At 40.8% G+C, this 17322-nt stretch overlaps 1 protein-coding gene across 14 annotated transcripts in view; it reads left to right on the top strand.

Annotated features, from left to right (window-relative positions):
- The window catches only part of ptk2aa (protein tyrosine kinase 2aa), a 62795-nt gene that overhangs the window by 16564 nt on the left and 28909 nt on the right, over window positions 1-17322 (top strand). For 5 of the 14 annotated variants that reach the window (XM_032535456.1, XM_032535454.1, XM_032535455.1 and 2 more), the window contains exons 1-8: window positions 1712-2646; window positions 3512-3756; window positions 5491-5660; window positions 8737-8824; window positions 9053-9132; window positions 9360-9422; window positions 11711-11765; window positions 16529-16669. In XM_032535456.1, the coding sequence (XP_032391347.1) occupies window positions 2523-2646; window positions 3512-3756; window positions 5491-5660; window positions 8737-8824; window positions 9053-9132; window positions 9360-9422; window positions 11711-11765; window positions 16529-16669 (966 nt within the window). In that variant the 5' untranslated portion in view covers window positions 1712-2522. Of the gene's footprint in view, window positions 1-1710; window positions 2647-3511; window positions 3757-5490; window positions 5661-8736; window positions 8825-9052; window positions 9133-9359; window positions 9423-11710; window positions 11766-16528; window positions 16670-17322 lie in introns of those variants that run through there. The other 9 variants (XM_032535457.1, XM_032535458.1, XM_032535452.1 and 6 more) reach the window with 4 other exon arrangements.

The following is a 17322-nucleotide window of genomic DNA, read 5'->3' as shown; positions in this document are numbered from 1 at the left end:
CAAACAAAGAACAAAGGAACCAGTACAAACTGAGTACTGTATTGATAGAGGGGAGCTGTGTTGACATTGTCAGTAGTTAAAGAGGCTCTGACTGTAAATGACCTTTTGACGTGCAGGTATGAAAATCCCCGGCAAAACTTTTATTGTTACACGTAGGTAGTTCTGAAAGTGTCAGCACCAAAAGAGTATTGCCGTAAAGTAAAAAGTGACGCTGATTACATGTAGAAATACTGTTTGAATTTACAAAATTAACAATACATTTGTAATTCAATAGCCTTTGAATTTAACTTCAAGGCATGGTGCAAAGTGACTTTGTGTGTGTGTGTGTGTGTGTGTGTTGTGTGTGTGGTGTGTGTTGTGTGTGGTGTGTGTGTGGTGTGTGGTGTGGTGGTGGTGTGTGTGTGTGTGTGTGTGTGTGTGTGTGAGATTCCCATTCATTGCGACATCCGGCCCTCGGACAAAAGGCTTTCAACGTGTACCACACACACACACTACTAAAACCCCTGCTCCCCACCAGATCTTCATAACAATGGCCAATGCCTGATATGGAGCACAATTAAGAAACCCACATGTGGCGACACCACCCACACACACACACACACCACAACACACACACACACACACACACACACACACGGTACCATTAAGGTTTCACGTTTCTGTGACTTTGCTGTTTGCTTTTGTACTTGTGTGTGTTCAGTAACTGGCTGAGGTCTGTTCAGTTCTTTAGTCAATGTGTTCAGCCATTTAAATATCCATTTGATTATTGGAGGCTGGCATCTGGTCAGCAGCAACAGTCACGGTGATTGTGCCACTCGCTCGTAAGGATATTGTAGGCACGTTGCCTTGGAGATGAGCATTCAGGGCAGCACCTTGATTATTCTGAGAGCTGGAGAGTGTTTGGCCCCCAAAGTACATGCAGAATGACTTAATGTGCAGTATGAAGTATGATTTTCATTTTATGTATTTATTTTTCATCAACAATATGTATATGAAGAAGGATGTGGAATCTGTGCAAGATCAGGGGATGGTGTCCATTTGACTTAAACGGTATTCGGCAAAGGGTTGAGAGGTCCTTCCTCAAGAAAATGTTACTATTTTCAATAATTGTATTTTTTTTGGGCAGTTTCCCATCATTATAGACCATTATTATTACTACCATATCTTTCTGAAACATTGGAAAAGCTAGAGCAAAAAATGAATAACACTCAAAGCTTAAGTCCACTGGGGACCAGCTACAATCATTAGATCATTAAGTTAGTTTTGATCCTCACATTGATTATACATACATCCGGCTTACTGTAGGTGGTGGCCAAAATGGCTTGGGTGCTGCGCCTGATGGTAGGGAAAACCCTGATATTGAACTTTCAGTGAGCTGCGAGAGTAGTGTATACAGAGGAGATGATTAAGATGAAATACTGCAGATGAGTCTGAGTAGTTAGTTATTTTTTCTGTCCTTTTCTCTGTCTTTGAGTTGCATTTGTGATGGTAGCCATACAACATAGGGCTGTTCTGAGGTCAGATTTATAAACAGAAGCAAAAGTTTTTTTTCCCCCATTGAACACAAGAGACTAGCAAGATTAGCATATTAATAGTTTCTAGCTCCTCCCTCCAGAAGCCCCCCCTCCCCCCACCCCCCTCTCTCGCGCTCTCTCTTTCATTCTCCACTCAACTTCAGTTGTGTGGCTCTGTCCACTTTCCCTCTCGTTCATCCTGAAACCGTCACTACATATTACTCTCTCTCTCTCTCTTTGTCCCACTGTCTGTTTCCTTTCTTTTTCTGGCTCACTATTTTCTCTCACTTTCTTTTTCCAAGAGAAAATAACTTTCTGTTTGTTTATTACTGAGCACAGTATTTATCTCTCCTTCTCTGTGACCACTAACTAACTGAATGTCCTATGGATCAGCCTTGTACTGTAAGTCGGATTGGGCAGTGAACTTTCGCTGGAGGCAGTCCTCACCATCACAGGGACTCCACTGAGTGAAATAACCCAAATCCTCTCCTGAGCGATGGTCGTTTGACTCTTCCACGGCAACTGCGTAACTATGGAGTGCAGGCATGGGGCAGAAATTTGGCAAAAAAGAAACAGTCTGTTGTCATCCGAGAGGGGCAGCTGAAGAGTAACTTTAAAGTGGACTGAGAAAGAAGAGGAGGGAAGTTTGTGGCTTACTTTCCATCGCTGGGGGATCTTTCTTGACTTGTTCAGCTGCAGATAACAGGAATGGATAAAGAATACAAAGAAATAAGTTTTTTTTACATGTGTTTTTTTGTAGCATCTTCACACTCTATGCAAAGTGTGAATGGACAAGAAAATTGGCCTTTTTAAGGATTACCGCTGTGGAAGTAACTGTTGGCTATCAAAGCTGTTGACAATAGTTGGAGATAGATTCCTGCCTTGAAGCAGGAGAGTGTGTGTGTGTGTGTGTCGTAGTGTTTCGGTTATGTGAGCGTGTTCCTGCAGTTGTGTCAGGACCTTGGTGTGTGTGTGTATCTATGTAGCTTTTGTAATTCAGCGTGTGTGATGCGTGGCTGTGAGACCACTAGCTGTCTATCTGTCCTTCGGGCCGACAGACACAGGGAGGGACAGACATGTGTTTCCATGGCGATGAGCGGCTGTAGCCCCTTCCCCATGTGTTGGGATAGAGGTATAAATTAAATCTCTTTTACACACACACACACACATCCATGTGATTTGTTGAGAATTTACCTTTTTAAAATAGGCAAAGTAACATATTTATCTTACTGTGATATATCCCTCAACAACTTTGGACTCTTTCCTCTTAGTGTGTGTGTGTGTGTGTGTGTGTGTGTGTGTGTGTGTGTGTGTGTGTGTGTGTGTGTGTGTGTGTGTGTGTGTGTGTGTGTGTGTGTGTGTGTGTGTGTGTGTGTGTCCACATCCGCTCTCTCTTTCTTTCAGGTGTAATTACCTGCTAGAACATATCAATTTTCCTTTAATGGAGGAGAGAGGATGAGAAGCACAGGACGTAAGGGAAGTAGAAAAAGAGAGAGCGAAGGAGATTTAGATTTTTTTTCTTGCACACTCATACACACATACACAAAGGGAGGTAGTTCTTGACGGGCATTCCCAGATAAAGTTACTGTGAAATTCCAGGAAGTGTGCCAATGTCACAACTTCATTTTCAGGAAAAACGTCAGCCTGAGGTGCATTGTCTTTGTGTCATAGAAACAGGTGCTTGCATATTGAGCCTTGACCCTGACTGTATTTCTTTCTTAATTTCTCTCTCTGGTATTAAGTTGTTCAGTGTTTTTCATCTTCCTAAAAAACTATCTTGCCAAAGAATTTAGGTAAGATTCAAGTCCACAACCTTACAAGCACATTAGGAGGAGGAGAAAACATGTAGCATCAGTCAATAATAGTATTTCTCATATGTGTGTGTAAACTATCATAGAAAGGATTAAGATAAATAAAGAAAAAAGACATTCTCTTCTGATTCTTCTCTATTCTTACTCATTTCACCGATGTCTGATTTGCTCTCTTCTCCTGCCCAGAATATGACAGACACCTAGCAGCAACAGTGTCAGCTGGGAAAACCATGGCGACAGCCTACTTGGACCCCAACCTGAACCATGCCCTCCTGGGAGGCGCCAAGTCTCGGCTGAGCGCGGGGGGGTCAGACCGAACCATGGCTGGCTCCGTGGACAGGGTTCTGAAAGTCTTCCATCACTTTGAGACCAACACTGAACACAGCTGCTGGTCCTCCAATATCAGATATGGAGATGCAACCGATGTCAGGGTAGGAAGAAACACACCCATTATGTCCCACCATGTACTTAATGTCTATATTGTGACAAAATACAGGAGACGCCTTACAATTAAATACAATCCAAAACAGTTTAAACTGAAAATCTGTTGTTATTCTTCATTGTTTTCCGAGTTTCATACTCAGTCTGTGGAACATTTACAAGCCTATTTGTTCCTCATGAAGACGTAAATCTTAAAGAATGGGTTCCAAGTATAGAGCTTAATTTTTAAACAAGACTAAGAGTCCACAGCCATGCTAGCAGCTCCGTGAGGCTGTACTTAGGCAGAGTGGTGGTTATATATTAATGCTAATGTCAGCACTAACATGCTGATTTTAGCAGGTAATATTTATCAAGTTCACCTTCTTAGTTTGCGTGTTAGCATGCTAACATTTCCGAATTAGCGTAAAGACAAAGTACACCTGGAACTGATGAGAATATCAATGGTTTTGCAGGTATTTGGTCATATACCAAGTATTGACAAATAACATATTTGACAATCATCACCAAATTTATCCTGTGGTGAACATTAGTGCTTTAATTAAATTTCATGGCAATCCATTTAGTAGTGGTCAAAACGTTAACTTAAAATCACAAATGCCAACCTCGTGATGGCGCTAGAGGGAAAGTAGTTGCCAGCGTCGGGAGGATCCATCCTCTGGGGACAGTTAATGTCTGTTATAAATGTCATGGCAATCCATCTAATAGTTGTTGAGATTTTTCTGTCTAAACCAAAGTGGCGGACTGATGACATTGCCATCCTTAGAGCAAAGCCGCTGGCATTGCTACGTAAACATTACTAAAACAGGGAAAAATGCATTTGATGGGGATTATTTTTAGCTGCACATTTTACCATTATTCTACTAAATTTTAACATTATAACTTTCACGATGGTAATATTTGGTGCTCATTTGGCCCCCATCACCCCCATATGTTGCAAAAGGGGACTTTTTACTCTTTGTCCTCAGCTCCAGTTCCCAGCTGTCTGCTTTGATAAAGAACCGAGTACTTTGCTAGCAAATACATATAACCTCAGGGCTGTGTGTGTGTGTGTGTGTGTGTGTGTGTGTGTGTGTGTGTGTGTGTGTGTGTGTGTGTGTGTGTGTGTGTGTGTGTGTGTGTGTGTGTGTGTGTGTGTGTGTGTGTGTGTGTGTGTGTGTGTGTGTGTGTGTGTGTGTGTGTGTGTGTGTGTGTGTGTGTGTGTGTGTGTGTGTGTGTGTGTGTGTGTGTGTGGCAGTATGCTTTTAGATCCACTCCCATGACGTACACACTACTTAGCACTGCTCAAACTTTAGTGATCATACAGGACACGTCACTGCACATCTTCTCTCCTCACTTTCTCCTTCACTATCTAGGTCAGACCCCCTAGTGATTCGCAGCTCATGGTTCTGTGAGCATTATCATGCATGTGTGTATAATGTCTGTCAACTTGTTTGGGTGGGAACGTCATGTTAAATTAAGTCAAATTTTATTTAGCACTCACCACACTGATACATACATTTGTCAGGTCACCACAACTAGTACAGTAGCCCCGTAGATAAAGGGGCACATTGTTTTGGGATTTAGCCCAATTTAGCTTTATAAACCAGTGCTAAAAGTAATTTCTGCAGAATTTCTACTTTAGTCTTAAATAATATTGTGTAAAATAGTGTTAAGTGTAACTGTGCAGGGGACGTGGTTTAAAAAAAAAAAAAAGTATAACAACATTGTTCACTCTTTGTCAACAGGGAATCATCCAGAAGATTCTGGATATCCACAAAGTGCGATGGACGTCTTGTTTTGGCCTGCGTCTCAGCAACAGCCAATCCAGAGACCAGGTGCACTGGCTCCACCCCGATATGGGCGTGTCCCACGTCAGAGAAATATATGACCAGGCACGACCAACAGAGGAGTGGAGGTGAGAGAAGAAGTGTGTGTGTGTGTGTGTGCGTTTGCGTGTGTGTGTTGGTCATCTTCTGAACTTTGTTTTTGATAAGGTCAATGTAGCAGATTGAATATTCTATCAATTAGTAAGCTGAAACTTGTTCAGCGTCACTTACTGCTTCGGGCTGCAATTGCAGAGTGGTTGTAAAAGTGCTGTCAGACCAGATTTCTATGTACAGACAGAAGTGTGGGAAGGTTTGTGAGCATAAACCTTGTGCATTAGCATGCCTAGAAGGCTAACAACAGCAGTTCACAAAGTTGTAAACCATACGGCTTCCGATTAGCTAAGCAGTGTCAAAGCCATGTAGTTATTCAAATGAGGACATAAACAATTAATGTCATGAACAACAGGTGAATCTCATTGTTACCCTCAAATTTGCTGGACATTGGAGAGACTCGCAATGTTGTATGTCAAAGTTTAATCAGACTAAACTGCACACAGAGGAAAAGATGGGGTCAGTTTGTCAAGTCTCTGCCTGTTCCTCAAAGAAATGCAGCTAGCAGGCAATGACCAAGGATAGTTTAAAATTGAGGCGTTATCATCTCAAAACATAACTGGGCGGAGCAGCTTTAGCTTCATGAAATTTATTGAGATGCCACGGACAAAATGTCGTCCAGGGGTGGTAAAAATAATTGATTCTTAAATGCATCGCAATTCTCTCTAGAACGATTTGATGCTCGATTCTGATAAGTTAATAACCGAGTAAATAACAAAAAATGTATATAGACACATGATCTAATTGACATTCATAAAATAATTAGGCAAAACACATATTGACTGTTCATCTACTTTATCACATTACATCTGACTACCTCATGTTTCATGTTCTAAGAAGCCAATTGTCCACCTTTAATCATGACTGAGCCTCTCACATGGAAGATAACTGTGAGAGAAGTTGACTTACACAAGCATCTTTAAAGGAGAATTCCGGTCAATTTTAACACGTAGCTCTGCTGTTTGTAAATTTGGAGTGCTGTCAGTAGAGAAAAAAATGAAAACAATCAGTGCTGTCTACACTGAGTTATCCTCCTGCTAGAGTTAGCACCCAACAAGCTTAAACAGGGCAAGTTATAAACTTGTTTTAGCCTCTGAACATGCTTGAAATGTCATTACAAGCACCTACCCATGTACCGTTATTCCTTCCAAGTGAACTCACATTTCGAATTTGTTTAGAGGCTAAAAACACGTTTAAAACTTGCTGTTTAAGCCTGTTGGGTGCAAAATCTAGCAGGAGGATAACTCGGGGTAGACAGCACCTATTTAAATTTTTCTTGCTACTGAAAGCACTCCAAATTTACAAACAACAGAGCTACGTATTGAAATTTACTGGAATCCTCCTTTAAGGCTTAAGCATGGAATGACTACTAAATAAAAACCTCAGTAGACAAAAAATGTCATTAAAACCTTTATGACCAATACTGTATATGTCAAAATCTAAGCTTTGTCTAGGGAGTGATTAACAAACTCTTATTAGCAAACTCTGAGTAACAAACTCAGATTTATATGTATCTTTTTTAAATCACGCATGGTAATGTACATGCAAATTGTTGGATTGATGATCGGTTTAGAATTGAATTGTTGGCCTCTCAATTGGAATCGAATCGTGAGGTGCCCAGAGATTCCCACCCCTAGTGTGCAGGAACTTGAGGAAAGAACATCAAGAAAAGCTGTGAGGTTTCACTTTATAACCAGTTTCCTTGATGTTTAACGTGACTTATTAGTCAAAGTCACGGTCTCCTCAAACAGCTAGCTTCAGCAATCTGCCCTATTGTACACCAAAATAGAAGAAGTGATTTATTGCATGAAAAATAGTGCGAGCCGTCTGTTTTATGGTGATGGGAGGTCATGTCTGTGTGTGTGGTGCCATGTGGTTGAGTTGGTTTGGCAGTTTGAATGTTAATTCACTGATATATATTACATGTATTGTGGCTGTCTGGGTGCTAATGCTATTGTGAAGAGACCTTTTCCACTGTGGACATAAAAAGAGAGAACCAGATGCATGCTTTGTCTGACTTAGTCAACAAGTCTTTGTCTGTCCTTCACTGATTTTGCATTCAGTCTTCTCATTTGCATTCTTGCAAATCAATTTTTTTCCTCACCTCCTTTCATCTCTGCCTCTCCCTCTCCCTACTCCTTCTCTAATCCTCTCTTCTTCTCCTTCTCATCATCTTCTCTTTAATAATGTCTTCTCTTTGATTGATTTAATCTAATGCCTTTAGTTGAATCAACATCCGTCCTCCTTTCGTCTGCTCTCCACTTGGTTCTTAAATTGATTTATTTAGATGTTTTTGACACATAGAAGACGACCCAAACATATCACTGTATCCCAACATTTCCTTCTAGTGGATACAGAAGCTGAAATTTTTTGAACAGTATGAAGGCCTACCATACACGAGAAGACTGTACAGACTTTGAAAAGTCTCACACCGTCTCACATCTAACATTAAAGATTGTCATAATATGTCTGAGGGATAATACTGGGAACCTTGCAGGGTCATACATTACAAGACTACAACTGGATTTGTTTTGAAAAATTTAATTAAGCTAGTTAGCTGCCGTTAGCTTAACCGGGTAACTTTAAGCGAAGTTTGCAGATTTTCTGTTCTGCCGTACCAGCAGATGAATAGCGGCAGTAGCCAAAGGTCTGCGTCTATACGCTGGTAAAACTCCCATTGGACAACACTGGCTTTAGCTGTTTTGCTGCTTCCTGTTCAGTGCTGAAGGGACCGCAACCATTGGTTGTTGACAATGTTCACATGAGTTAACTTCAGTAACAAGACTTAAAACTGTGTATTTGATAATATCAAATACGTTTTATTTTGTCAAAATGGGAAAAACTGAGTTTTATGGCCACCTTACACCCAATGATTGAGATGACGGGAGTGCGCCCCAACTCGAGCAAGACTCTCATGATTTCATTCTGATATTGGAAATTAGTCTGTGACAGTGGAATCGTTTGAAAAAGTCGTTTGGTGTAAGGTCGGCACAAGTTGGAAAAATGATGTTGTACATAACAAACTCAATCTCCCTTTCTACTTGTCCTCTGTAGGTATGAGTTAAGGATCCGGTATCTTCCAAAGGGCTTTGTGCAGCAGTTTACAGAAGACAAACCTACACTCAACTACTTCTACCACCAGGTACACACACAAACAAAACACAAATACAAACATTTAATTTCATGGCAGCAGCTAGCCAGCACTGAGACTATGGCACTGCTTGAAGGACTGTGTGTTTGTATTCAGGCAATCTAGATCAGAAGGTGTGCATGTCTATTTGTGTGTGAGATACATAGCTTGCCATTTATTGTTTGTAAATGTAAATATTAAAATTTTCATATTTTTGTGATGTGTATATGTGTCACCCAGGTGAAGAATGACTACATGACAGAGATTGGCGAACAGGTGGAACAAGATGTAGCTCTCAAACTGGGCTGTCTAGAAATCAGGTGGGAATTTTTTTCCACACTTCTAAACGGAGGCGTTCTTTTAGGACTTATACTGCATGCTACAAGATTTTGTTATGTTCCGTGGCTATTCTCTTTTTAGTGCGCGCGTGTGTGTGTGTGTGTGTGTGTGTGTGTGTGTGTGTGTGTGTGTGTGTGTGTGTGTGTGTGTGTGTGTGTGTGGAATGTATCTGACCATGCCCTCTCGCTGTTCTCTGGTTTGATTTCAGGAGGTTCTTCAAGGAGATGAGAGGAAACGCCTTGGACAAGAAATCCAACTATGAACTATTGGAGTAAGTATTTTCTTCATGAGCCAAGTGCTGCAGCAGCCTATAACCTCTCTGGTACATCACATCCTCGCTCTACCTGGAAATATCAGAACAGAAAAACGGCACAGCATCTCCGTTTTTGGTTCGGCATTCAGATGCAGTTCCTAGAAATCTGGATACGTGAAAAAAACAATAGACAGAATTTCATTAACAGTACAAAAGTCTGGAAACACTTAACAGTTGTTCTATAGTTCTGTTGCAGTCCAACTTTGACTCTACGTGTTTTTACATTTACTGGTGCAAAGAAAGTCTACAGTCTAGCTACAATCATCATTTTTGAACACAGTGTTTATTCAGCACCCGATTATGTAGATGTAATACTATTTTTTTTGTAGATTAATTTGGGTCTGTTAGCTCCTTGGTTGCTCCAGGATCCATCATCAGCTTCCTGGTAGATGGGTTTCAATGAGGAACACTAACAAGCTCTGGTCCTAACAAGGCTTGGCTCTAACATAGTTGGATTCTAATGAGCTGCCCCATTCCAATGAGGTCTTTCTTTCTGTCAATCAGCCTAACAAGCTCTCCAATTAATTGAAGAGAATGAACTCTTGTCTCTTTATCTCTCTTCTTTGTCCTCTCAGTCCTTCTCTGTTCTCTAGCTCTTGTCCTCTATTTTTGTCTGCTTTTCCCGTGCTCTCTCTTGCTTTGTTTTTTCTCCATGTCTCCCTTGCTGTCCCTCTCTGTTGATTGGAAAAAGAAGCTGTGTCATGCATATTTTAAACTAACAAGAGAGGGATAGGGAAAGTGCTGCCGGGGCTTTGGCTTCACCAAACTGACAGTTGGCCATCGTGGCTCTTGTTGAGTGTCTGTGGTCGATCACCGCCCATAGATTCTGGGTAGTATCTGTTATTTCCCCCTTTTAATTTCTCCTTTTTCACCTCTGGCTTTTCTTTTTCATCAAATACCAAAAGGCAGAAATTAACCTTTTTAGTTTTAGTGGGTCCATGATTTCCAAATATTTCCCGTTTTTTATAATTTTCAAGGAGTTCTTTGGAAAGATCCTTCTCTTTTGCATGTTCTTTGTAGGTTACGCCAGCAATAAATTGGAATTAATTAAGTGTAAGTGTGTACAAATTGAACACTATCTCTATTTTCCACATCATGTTTTACCAATTGCATAGTTATTTCCAGGAAACCTTTTAGACATAGTTAGGACATTTACAAGTATATAATAAAACACAGATTTGCATTAGTGTGAAAATGGTAGACTAGTTTGATTTGTTTTCATTTCCACACTGTTGTTTGGTGTAGGATGACAGACTATTGGCTGGTTTCTTCCATTTATGCAGCCAGTGGACATATGTGCGTGTTGGAGATCAGCTGTTTGTATTTGGTTGTAGTCCTTGTGGTTTGTTGGCTAATGCAACACGTTTAATCAGTTGGGCCTTCATCAGTGCTTGTTCATCGAGGTCGGCTTGGTGTGTCATCTTTCAGAACTTTATGTTCTTTGTTTGTGCTTCTTCCTGCTCCTGTGACGTGCACAACTTTGATTTTGAGAGAGAGAGAACAGTTTTGGGGGTTAAATACAGCATGTGTTATACTTTTTATTGACAAAATGCACAGACCTAAGCAAAGTAGTAGTATTTGTATGTGTGTTTGCCACAGTGGAGAATATTTTATACTGAGGCAAGCCTGGCAGTTTAGGCAGCCACATGGCAGCACTTTCACCTGTGATTTACAACTTACTTGACACCATCTGAACTGCCCTTCGATTGAAATCCCAACACTGTAATAACACTAAACTAATAATTGACAGATATTTGACCTATGTTGGAGAAATAGGATGATGTAAGCTTTCTGCCTATTCCCTACTCTCTCCCTGAACTCGTTCTCTCCTCCTCCCCCTCTACTTTTCTTCTCTCCAGAGGAGTTATTAGCTAGCTTCCTGTTTTAGCTCTGCACATCTTTCTTTGTCTCAGTTGTCTCCTTCTCTGTACTCCTCCCTGCCTCACTCTATCTCTCTCTTGCGCTTTTTCCTTAGCCCCGTCTCTTAGGAAAAGATGAGTAGTCCTCTGTATGTTCCGCACTTAGTCATAGCTTTCTGTTTCTGTTTTCTGTTTCTTGTCTTCAGTTGTCTGTCCTGCCTAACTGTATCTGTCTATAGATTTTGTTTGGGAATTTCTCTACAGAAGAAAACACAAGCTGCTGAAATCAGATAAAGACAGAAGTGGTTGTCAATTAACATTCCTCTGTGTCATTACAGCACAATAATTATGCTGCTCTCTTCCTCTCGTATCTCTCTCTCTTTCCAGGAAAGATGTTGGTTTGAGGCGCTTTTTCCCAAAAGAGCTGTTGGATTCAGTCAAGGTGAGATTAATGCCTTTAAAATGGAGATGGAAAGAGAGGTGGAGAAGTATATACAGTATGTTAGGTTGCTGAAACAAACACTGTATTCACTTTATCTTCTTAAATAAGAGGGTTTCTGACCTAAATGTGGGTGTCCTGGTAGGGGTGAGTAAGTAATGCCCTCATTCAGCAGCTGCTATCACAGTGGCCCATCTGCTTCAATGGAGTTACTCAGTTACTAAAAGTAACCAAAGCGCCTGGTTTATAGGCAGCTTCCTAGTGTAAGTGAATGTGCCCTTGAGCCAAGTTTCAGAATGTGTTACTTGATGTGTTGTCAGACCCAGGCTGACAAAGTGTGAAGCAGTCCAAAGACTCAACACAATAGAAATGAAATCTTGGCCGACTAAACAGCGCAGTTTAGGTGAATGGAGATGAGTGAGAGAATATAGGAAAATATGATATTTTTACCAGAGAACCTCCTAACATACAGATGAGTTTGATGAATGTAGTTTTTACCAGTGAAGAAACCCTGCTTCGCAAGACTTATCGTTAGAGGAATAGTTTGACAATTTTGGAAATACACATATACGCTTTCTTGCCGAGAATTGGACGAGAAGATTGATAGCACTGTTGTGTCTGTCCAGTAAATGAAAGGGCACAACCGGCAACGGGTTAGCTTAATTTAACACAAAGACTGGAAACCGGTAACCGCTATCCAGGATTTGTACTGAAATTTAAATTTGTTGGTTATCACATCATCAGCATCATGCAGGTTTAATTTAACTTTGGTTGTGAACGCACATTAAATAAGCTTTTGAGTTAGAATTAAGTTTGAGTTAAGAGACAGTTATTTTGTCTTTTGGCAGATTTTGGTGTTGTATGTTTGTATGTGATGGATGGATGTGCTTGCGGTGTCTGTGTCAGTGATAAATTTACGGCACGTGTGTGCGTGTGCGCGTGTGTGTGTGCGCGAGGCCCCAGTGACCCTAAAAGGTCTCGATGTCAGCAGGCAGGCGGACAGATGCTCTGCAGAGGGAGGGAAACTGTGTTTGTGTGTGTGTGACCCTAAGGTCATATTTAAACCCACTTTCTCTTTCCAACAATGAGGAGGGAGGAGGAGGTGTCAATGTGCGTCTCCTTTTAGGGTCCCCACCCCGTCTGTCCAGCCCCGCTGACTCCCCCCTCATCACCAACTTTACCTCCTCTCCTCTTTCTCTCTGTTTTTACTCCTTTGGCAGATATGACAACACACACTCCCCTGAGTCCTGCTTTATAAGCCACAAAGATGCACTCGGTGACATATGTGCAGTTAAACATCCATTCACTGGCACACCTGACTTGATTATAGATGGCAGGACTGTACAATGGCTTATATTGATTTCCATTTGATTATATATGGTCACTTGGATGATAAAAAAAATTGGGTGTCGAACGGTCGGTAGGACGAAAAAAGACGTGTGTGTGTGTGTGTGTGTGTGTGTGTGTGTGTGTGTGTGTGTGTGTGTGGTGGTGGTGGTGTGTGTGTGGTGTGTGTGTGTGTGTGTGTGTGTGTGTGTGTGTGTGTGGTGTGTGCACAGCTGTCCATATACGTTTCTGTTGTTTGCTCGGGTGAAAAAGAACCGTAGTCATTTAATGGGATTATTCACCCTCAATGGACTCTACTTCCATACACACACACCCCAAACCTCAGAGCAGATGGCTTCAGTAGTAAACAGTGACTAATGTTAGCTGTGGTGAAAGCTTTATTGAGAGCAGAGTGTTCATTCATATGGACGAGCTAGGCAGCAGGTTTAGTAAAACTGACCTGTAGGATATCAAAGTTCAACCAGCTTAAGCCGTAGAGTCTGTTTCATCATCAGATTGAGCACAAAATTATTTAGTGATACTGCACTTTGGTATATTTCACAAGAAATTAATAATGTTAATTTAAAGAAGTATTTCCATCAAATCAGACATTATTAAGTAGTTTGAAAGTATATATTAGTGCTGTTTGTTAAAATGGGTTAATAACAATAACGCGTTTAACTGAGTTAATTTTTTTTATTGCAAGATTAACGTTCTTTTTGGCCTAGCAAACTTTGTAGTTTTTTTCACATGCTGTTACAACAACTAGTAACGTTAGAAAAACATATTACACCGCACCGGATCTAGCTAGACCGGAAATGAAACAGACACACTTGTTTGGGCTTGCGAGCCGACCGAAGAGTAGTAATATATCTGCAAACTAGTCAATGTAGATCCGAAGAGTTTTTATTTGGAGGGGGGGGCTAATATGGCATCTGTGCCTTAAAAACTGTTATCTACTGGACCAAATAGCAACGCGGATTTAGGTGCCTTATTTAGGTACTTAAATTCCTCGGCTTCTCTGTGATGCTTCTAAAACGGACGTTAGAGGGAACTGAAACATCGCCGCACTGGGCGCTAGTCAACACTACACTTAGCAGCAGGTAACGTTAGCCTACCGTTAGCTAGCAGCTGGAGTAAACATGGTTAAAATGCTGTTGACAGCCAAAAAAATGAAAGCATTAAAAAAAATGCCACCCTGATGAAGAGATGGTGAGGTTGAAACTTGTTTCTTTTTGTAACCAATATGCCCGACTAAATATAGGCTTTTAATATAACTCCTCTCTTCACTCTGCCTGAGGAATGTTTTCTTTTATTTATATATATAAAATTAATGTAATAATTTTGATTGGAAAGAACAGGCCACTACTGGTACAAATCACAGCTAAAGAAAGCCAGAGAAGAGACGTTGCACTGTACACACAGCTATCATTATGTCCTCCTTTCTCTAAAACGACTGATGAATTAAAAAAAAAAAGTATCGACTGTGACTGGTCACCACAGTGACATAACTGGTCAGTCATGTTGCTATAGCGATAGTCAGAATGGCGGTGGGGAGTGTGATACTCGCCACTCGCTTCCTCTCAGGAAGGGTGGACACTGTAGACTGACAATATCTTTGTGTGTGTGTGTGGGGGGGGGGGTGGAATTTGAGGAATTAAAACACTGATCCTATCAAGAACACACATAAGCGCGTGCACATAATATTCTGTAATCATTTGTGTGTTATGGCATCTGTTGAGATGACGCACATACGTACACACATGGCTGCACACACAGCAGCATTGTAGATTAATGTGTGTTTGTAGGTTTCTGGATTCCTTCAGGCTTAATGAGTAGACATCTGGCAACAGGGCTCAGTAATGCTGAAATTAAGTGTAGGTATTCATGCTTTATATTTAAAAACGAATAATACAAATAGCAATAGAAACAAAAAGTGGCTCAACAAAATGGATAATAGTCATATATGATAACTATAACTTATATGAATGATTTTGCCCTAAAAATGTCAAATGTTTAGTACACACTGTACATCTTTAGGCCTCATTAGACCCCTGAAATCAGTTGTTTGTGTCTAAGTCACATTTAAAGTCAATAAATCAACACAGTTGGTTTTAATTGTTAAAATGTTTTTTAATTTGTATAAAAAACCTTAATGTGATGAGTGAACCAGTCTACTGTAAATCCACACATGCTTTTTAAAGTCTGGTCTGTAGTGCTCTAAATCCCCTCTAATCTTAATCTTGATCTTAATCTATACATGGAGAACTATTTATAGTTACAGATTGTCTGTACCATTTGTGGGCTTGGTATTGTCGCTAAGTTTGATGCCCTGAATATTTGTCATTATATGTTTAAAAGCTCAAAATCCCATAAGGGGGAAAGGGGCTTAAAAATGTAATTTTGTCAGTGGCAAATTCCTCTTCATATAAGTTACAATGCTTTAATGTATACATCAGGTGAACAGGATTATATATAACAAATGTGTGAGTGTTGTGTATCTTTATGTCTACATAATAATGAATAATGTTCCTAGATGGAATTTCTTTGTCAGCTCTCCATCTGTCTACTCTCTGTGACATAACTGTCCTAAAAAAAGGTCTAAAAATCACAACTGTCAAACTAAAAGTCTGTATGAGCACTCACATATAAGATCTAAGTTACACTACGCATGAATGGGCACGTTCTGATGTGTAATTGAGTGGTAACCAACAGTATCAACGTGTCTTTGTTAATATATTGATGTGAACTAAGAGTGCCCCTGGAATAAAGTGGTGAGGTCAATTTGATTGGAACCAGAGTGGACCATTAGTCAATCATATTGTTCTTTTCACCCCACACACACACACACACACCAAACACACACACACACACACACACACACACACACACACACACACACACACACACACACACACACACACACACACACACACACACACACACACACACACACACACACACACACACACACACACACACACACACACACACACACACACACACACACACACACACACACACACACACACCACACACACACACACACACACACCCACACACACACACACACACACACAACACACACACACACACACACACACACACACACACACACACACACACACCCACACACACACACACACACACACACACACACACACACACACACCACACACACACAACAACACACACACACACACACACACACCACACACACACACCACACCACCCACACACACACACACACACACACACACACCACACACACACACACACACACACACACACACACACACACACACAACACCACACCACCACACACACACACACACACCACACCCTCCTCTATTTTCTGGCATATCACCTAAATAATATTTCAAATAACATCAGTTTTATTGTAATTTGCTTTCTTTTCCCTCCCTCTCTCCTCTCTTCAGGCTAAAACTCTTCGGAAGTTGATTCAGCAGACGTTTAAGCAGGTAGCCAATCTCAACGATGAACAGTGCATCCTAAAGTTCTTGGAGATACTTGCACCAATCTACCGCTATGACAAGGAGTGCTTCAAATGTGCCCTTGGGGTAAGTTTCTTTCATTCTTGCCTTCAGTCTCCTGTGTCCCGATGTTCTCTAAAATCTCTGGTTAGTTGTGTTAGGCTGACACCTTTTGGTGTTATCAGGTCCTGCGTGTATCCAAGAAGTGGTGCTACGCCACAGAGTGTCTTAAGTTAATTATACGTGTGACGGGCGGCCGTCACAGTAGCAATGCGCTACCTATTTAATCATTCAAAGACTGAGTCTAAAGGTTGCCTGTATATGTTTGGTTAATGTGTTCATATATTTTGGTAATTTTCACAATGTTGAAAATCATCTGTTAACCACGCCATTCTTCAGTTCCCCACCTTAATCCCGTAGCTTTCTCGTGTGCACATCTACCATTCAATACTGTGGTGATTGACATGCTACAACTACTTTCATCAATCATCCTGTTTAAAACCATACCATACTTCACAATCATCACCGATTTATAATAACCACACAACACTGAGATCTTTGTAAACTATGTGTCTTTTTATTTAGTTTAAAAGATAACCGAGTCATATCAGCTTTGTCTTACCGGCGTCTGCTCATTCTGTTTAAAGGGAAGTTTGCCATGCACACCGGGTTTAAATGACGGGTAACAGGAAGTGACCCGTATTTTAAATTATATATACTGTATATTGTAACCCTCAAGA

The sequence above is a fragment of the Etheostoma spectabile genome, chromosome 14 (assembly GCF_008692095.1).
Source record: "Etheostoma spectabile isolate EspeVRDwgs_2016 chromosome 14, UIUC_Espe_1.0, whole genome shotgun sequence".
Taxonomy (NCBI): domain Eukaryota; kingdom Metazoa; phylum Chordata; class Actinopteri; order Perciformes; family Percidae; genus Etheostoma; species Etheostoma spectabile.
Note: the sequence above shows the minus strand (reverse complement) of the source record. Positions and strands in the feature narration are given on the sequence as shown.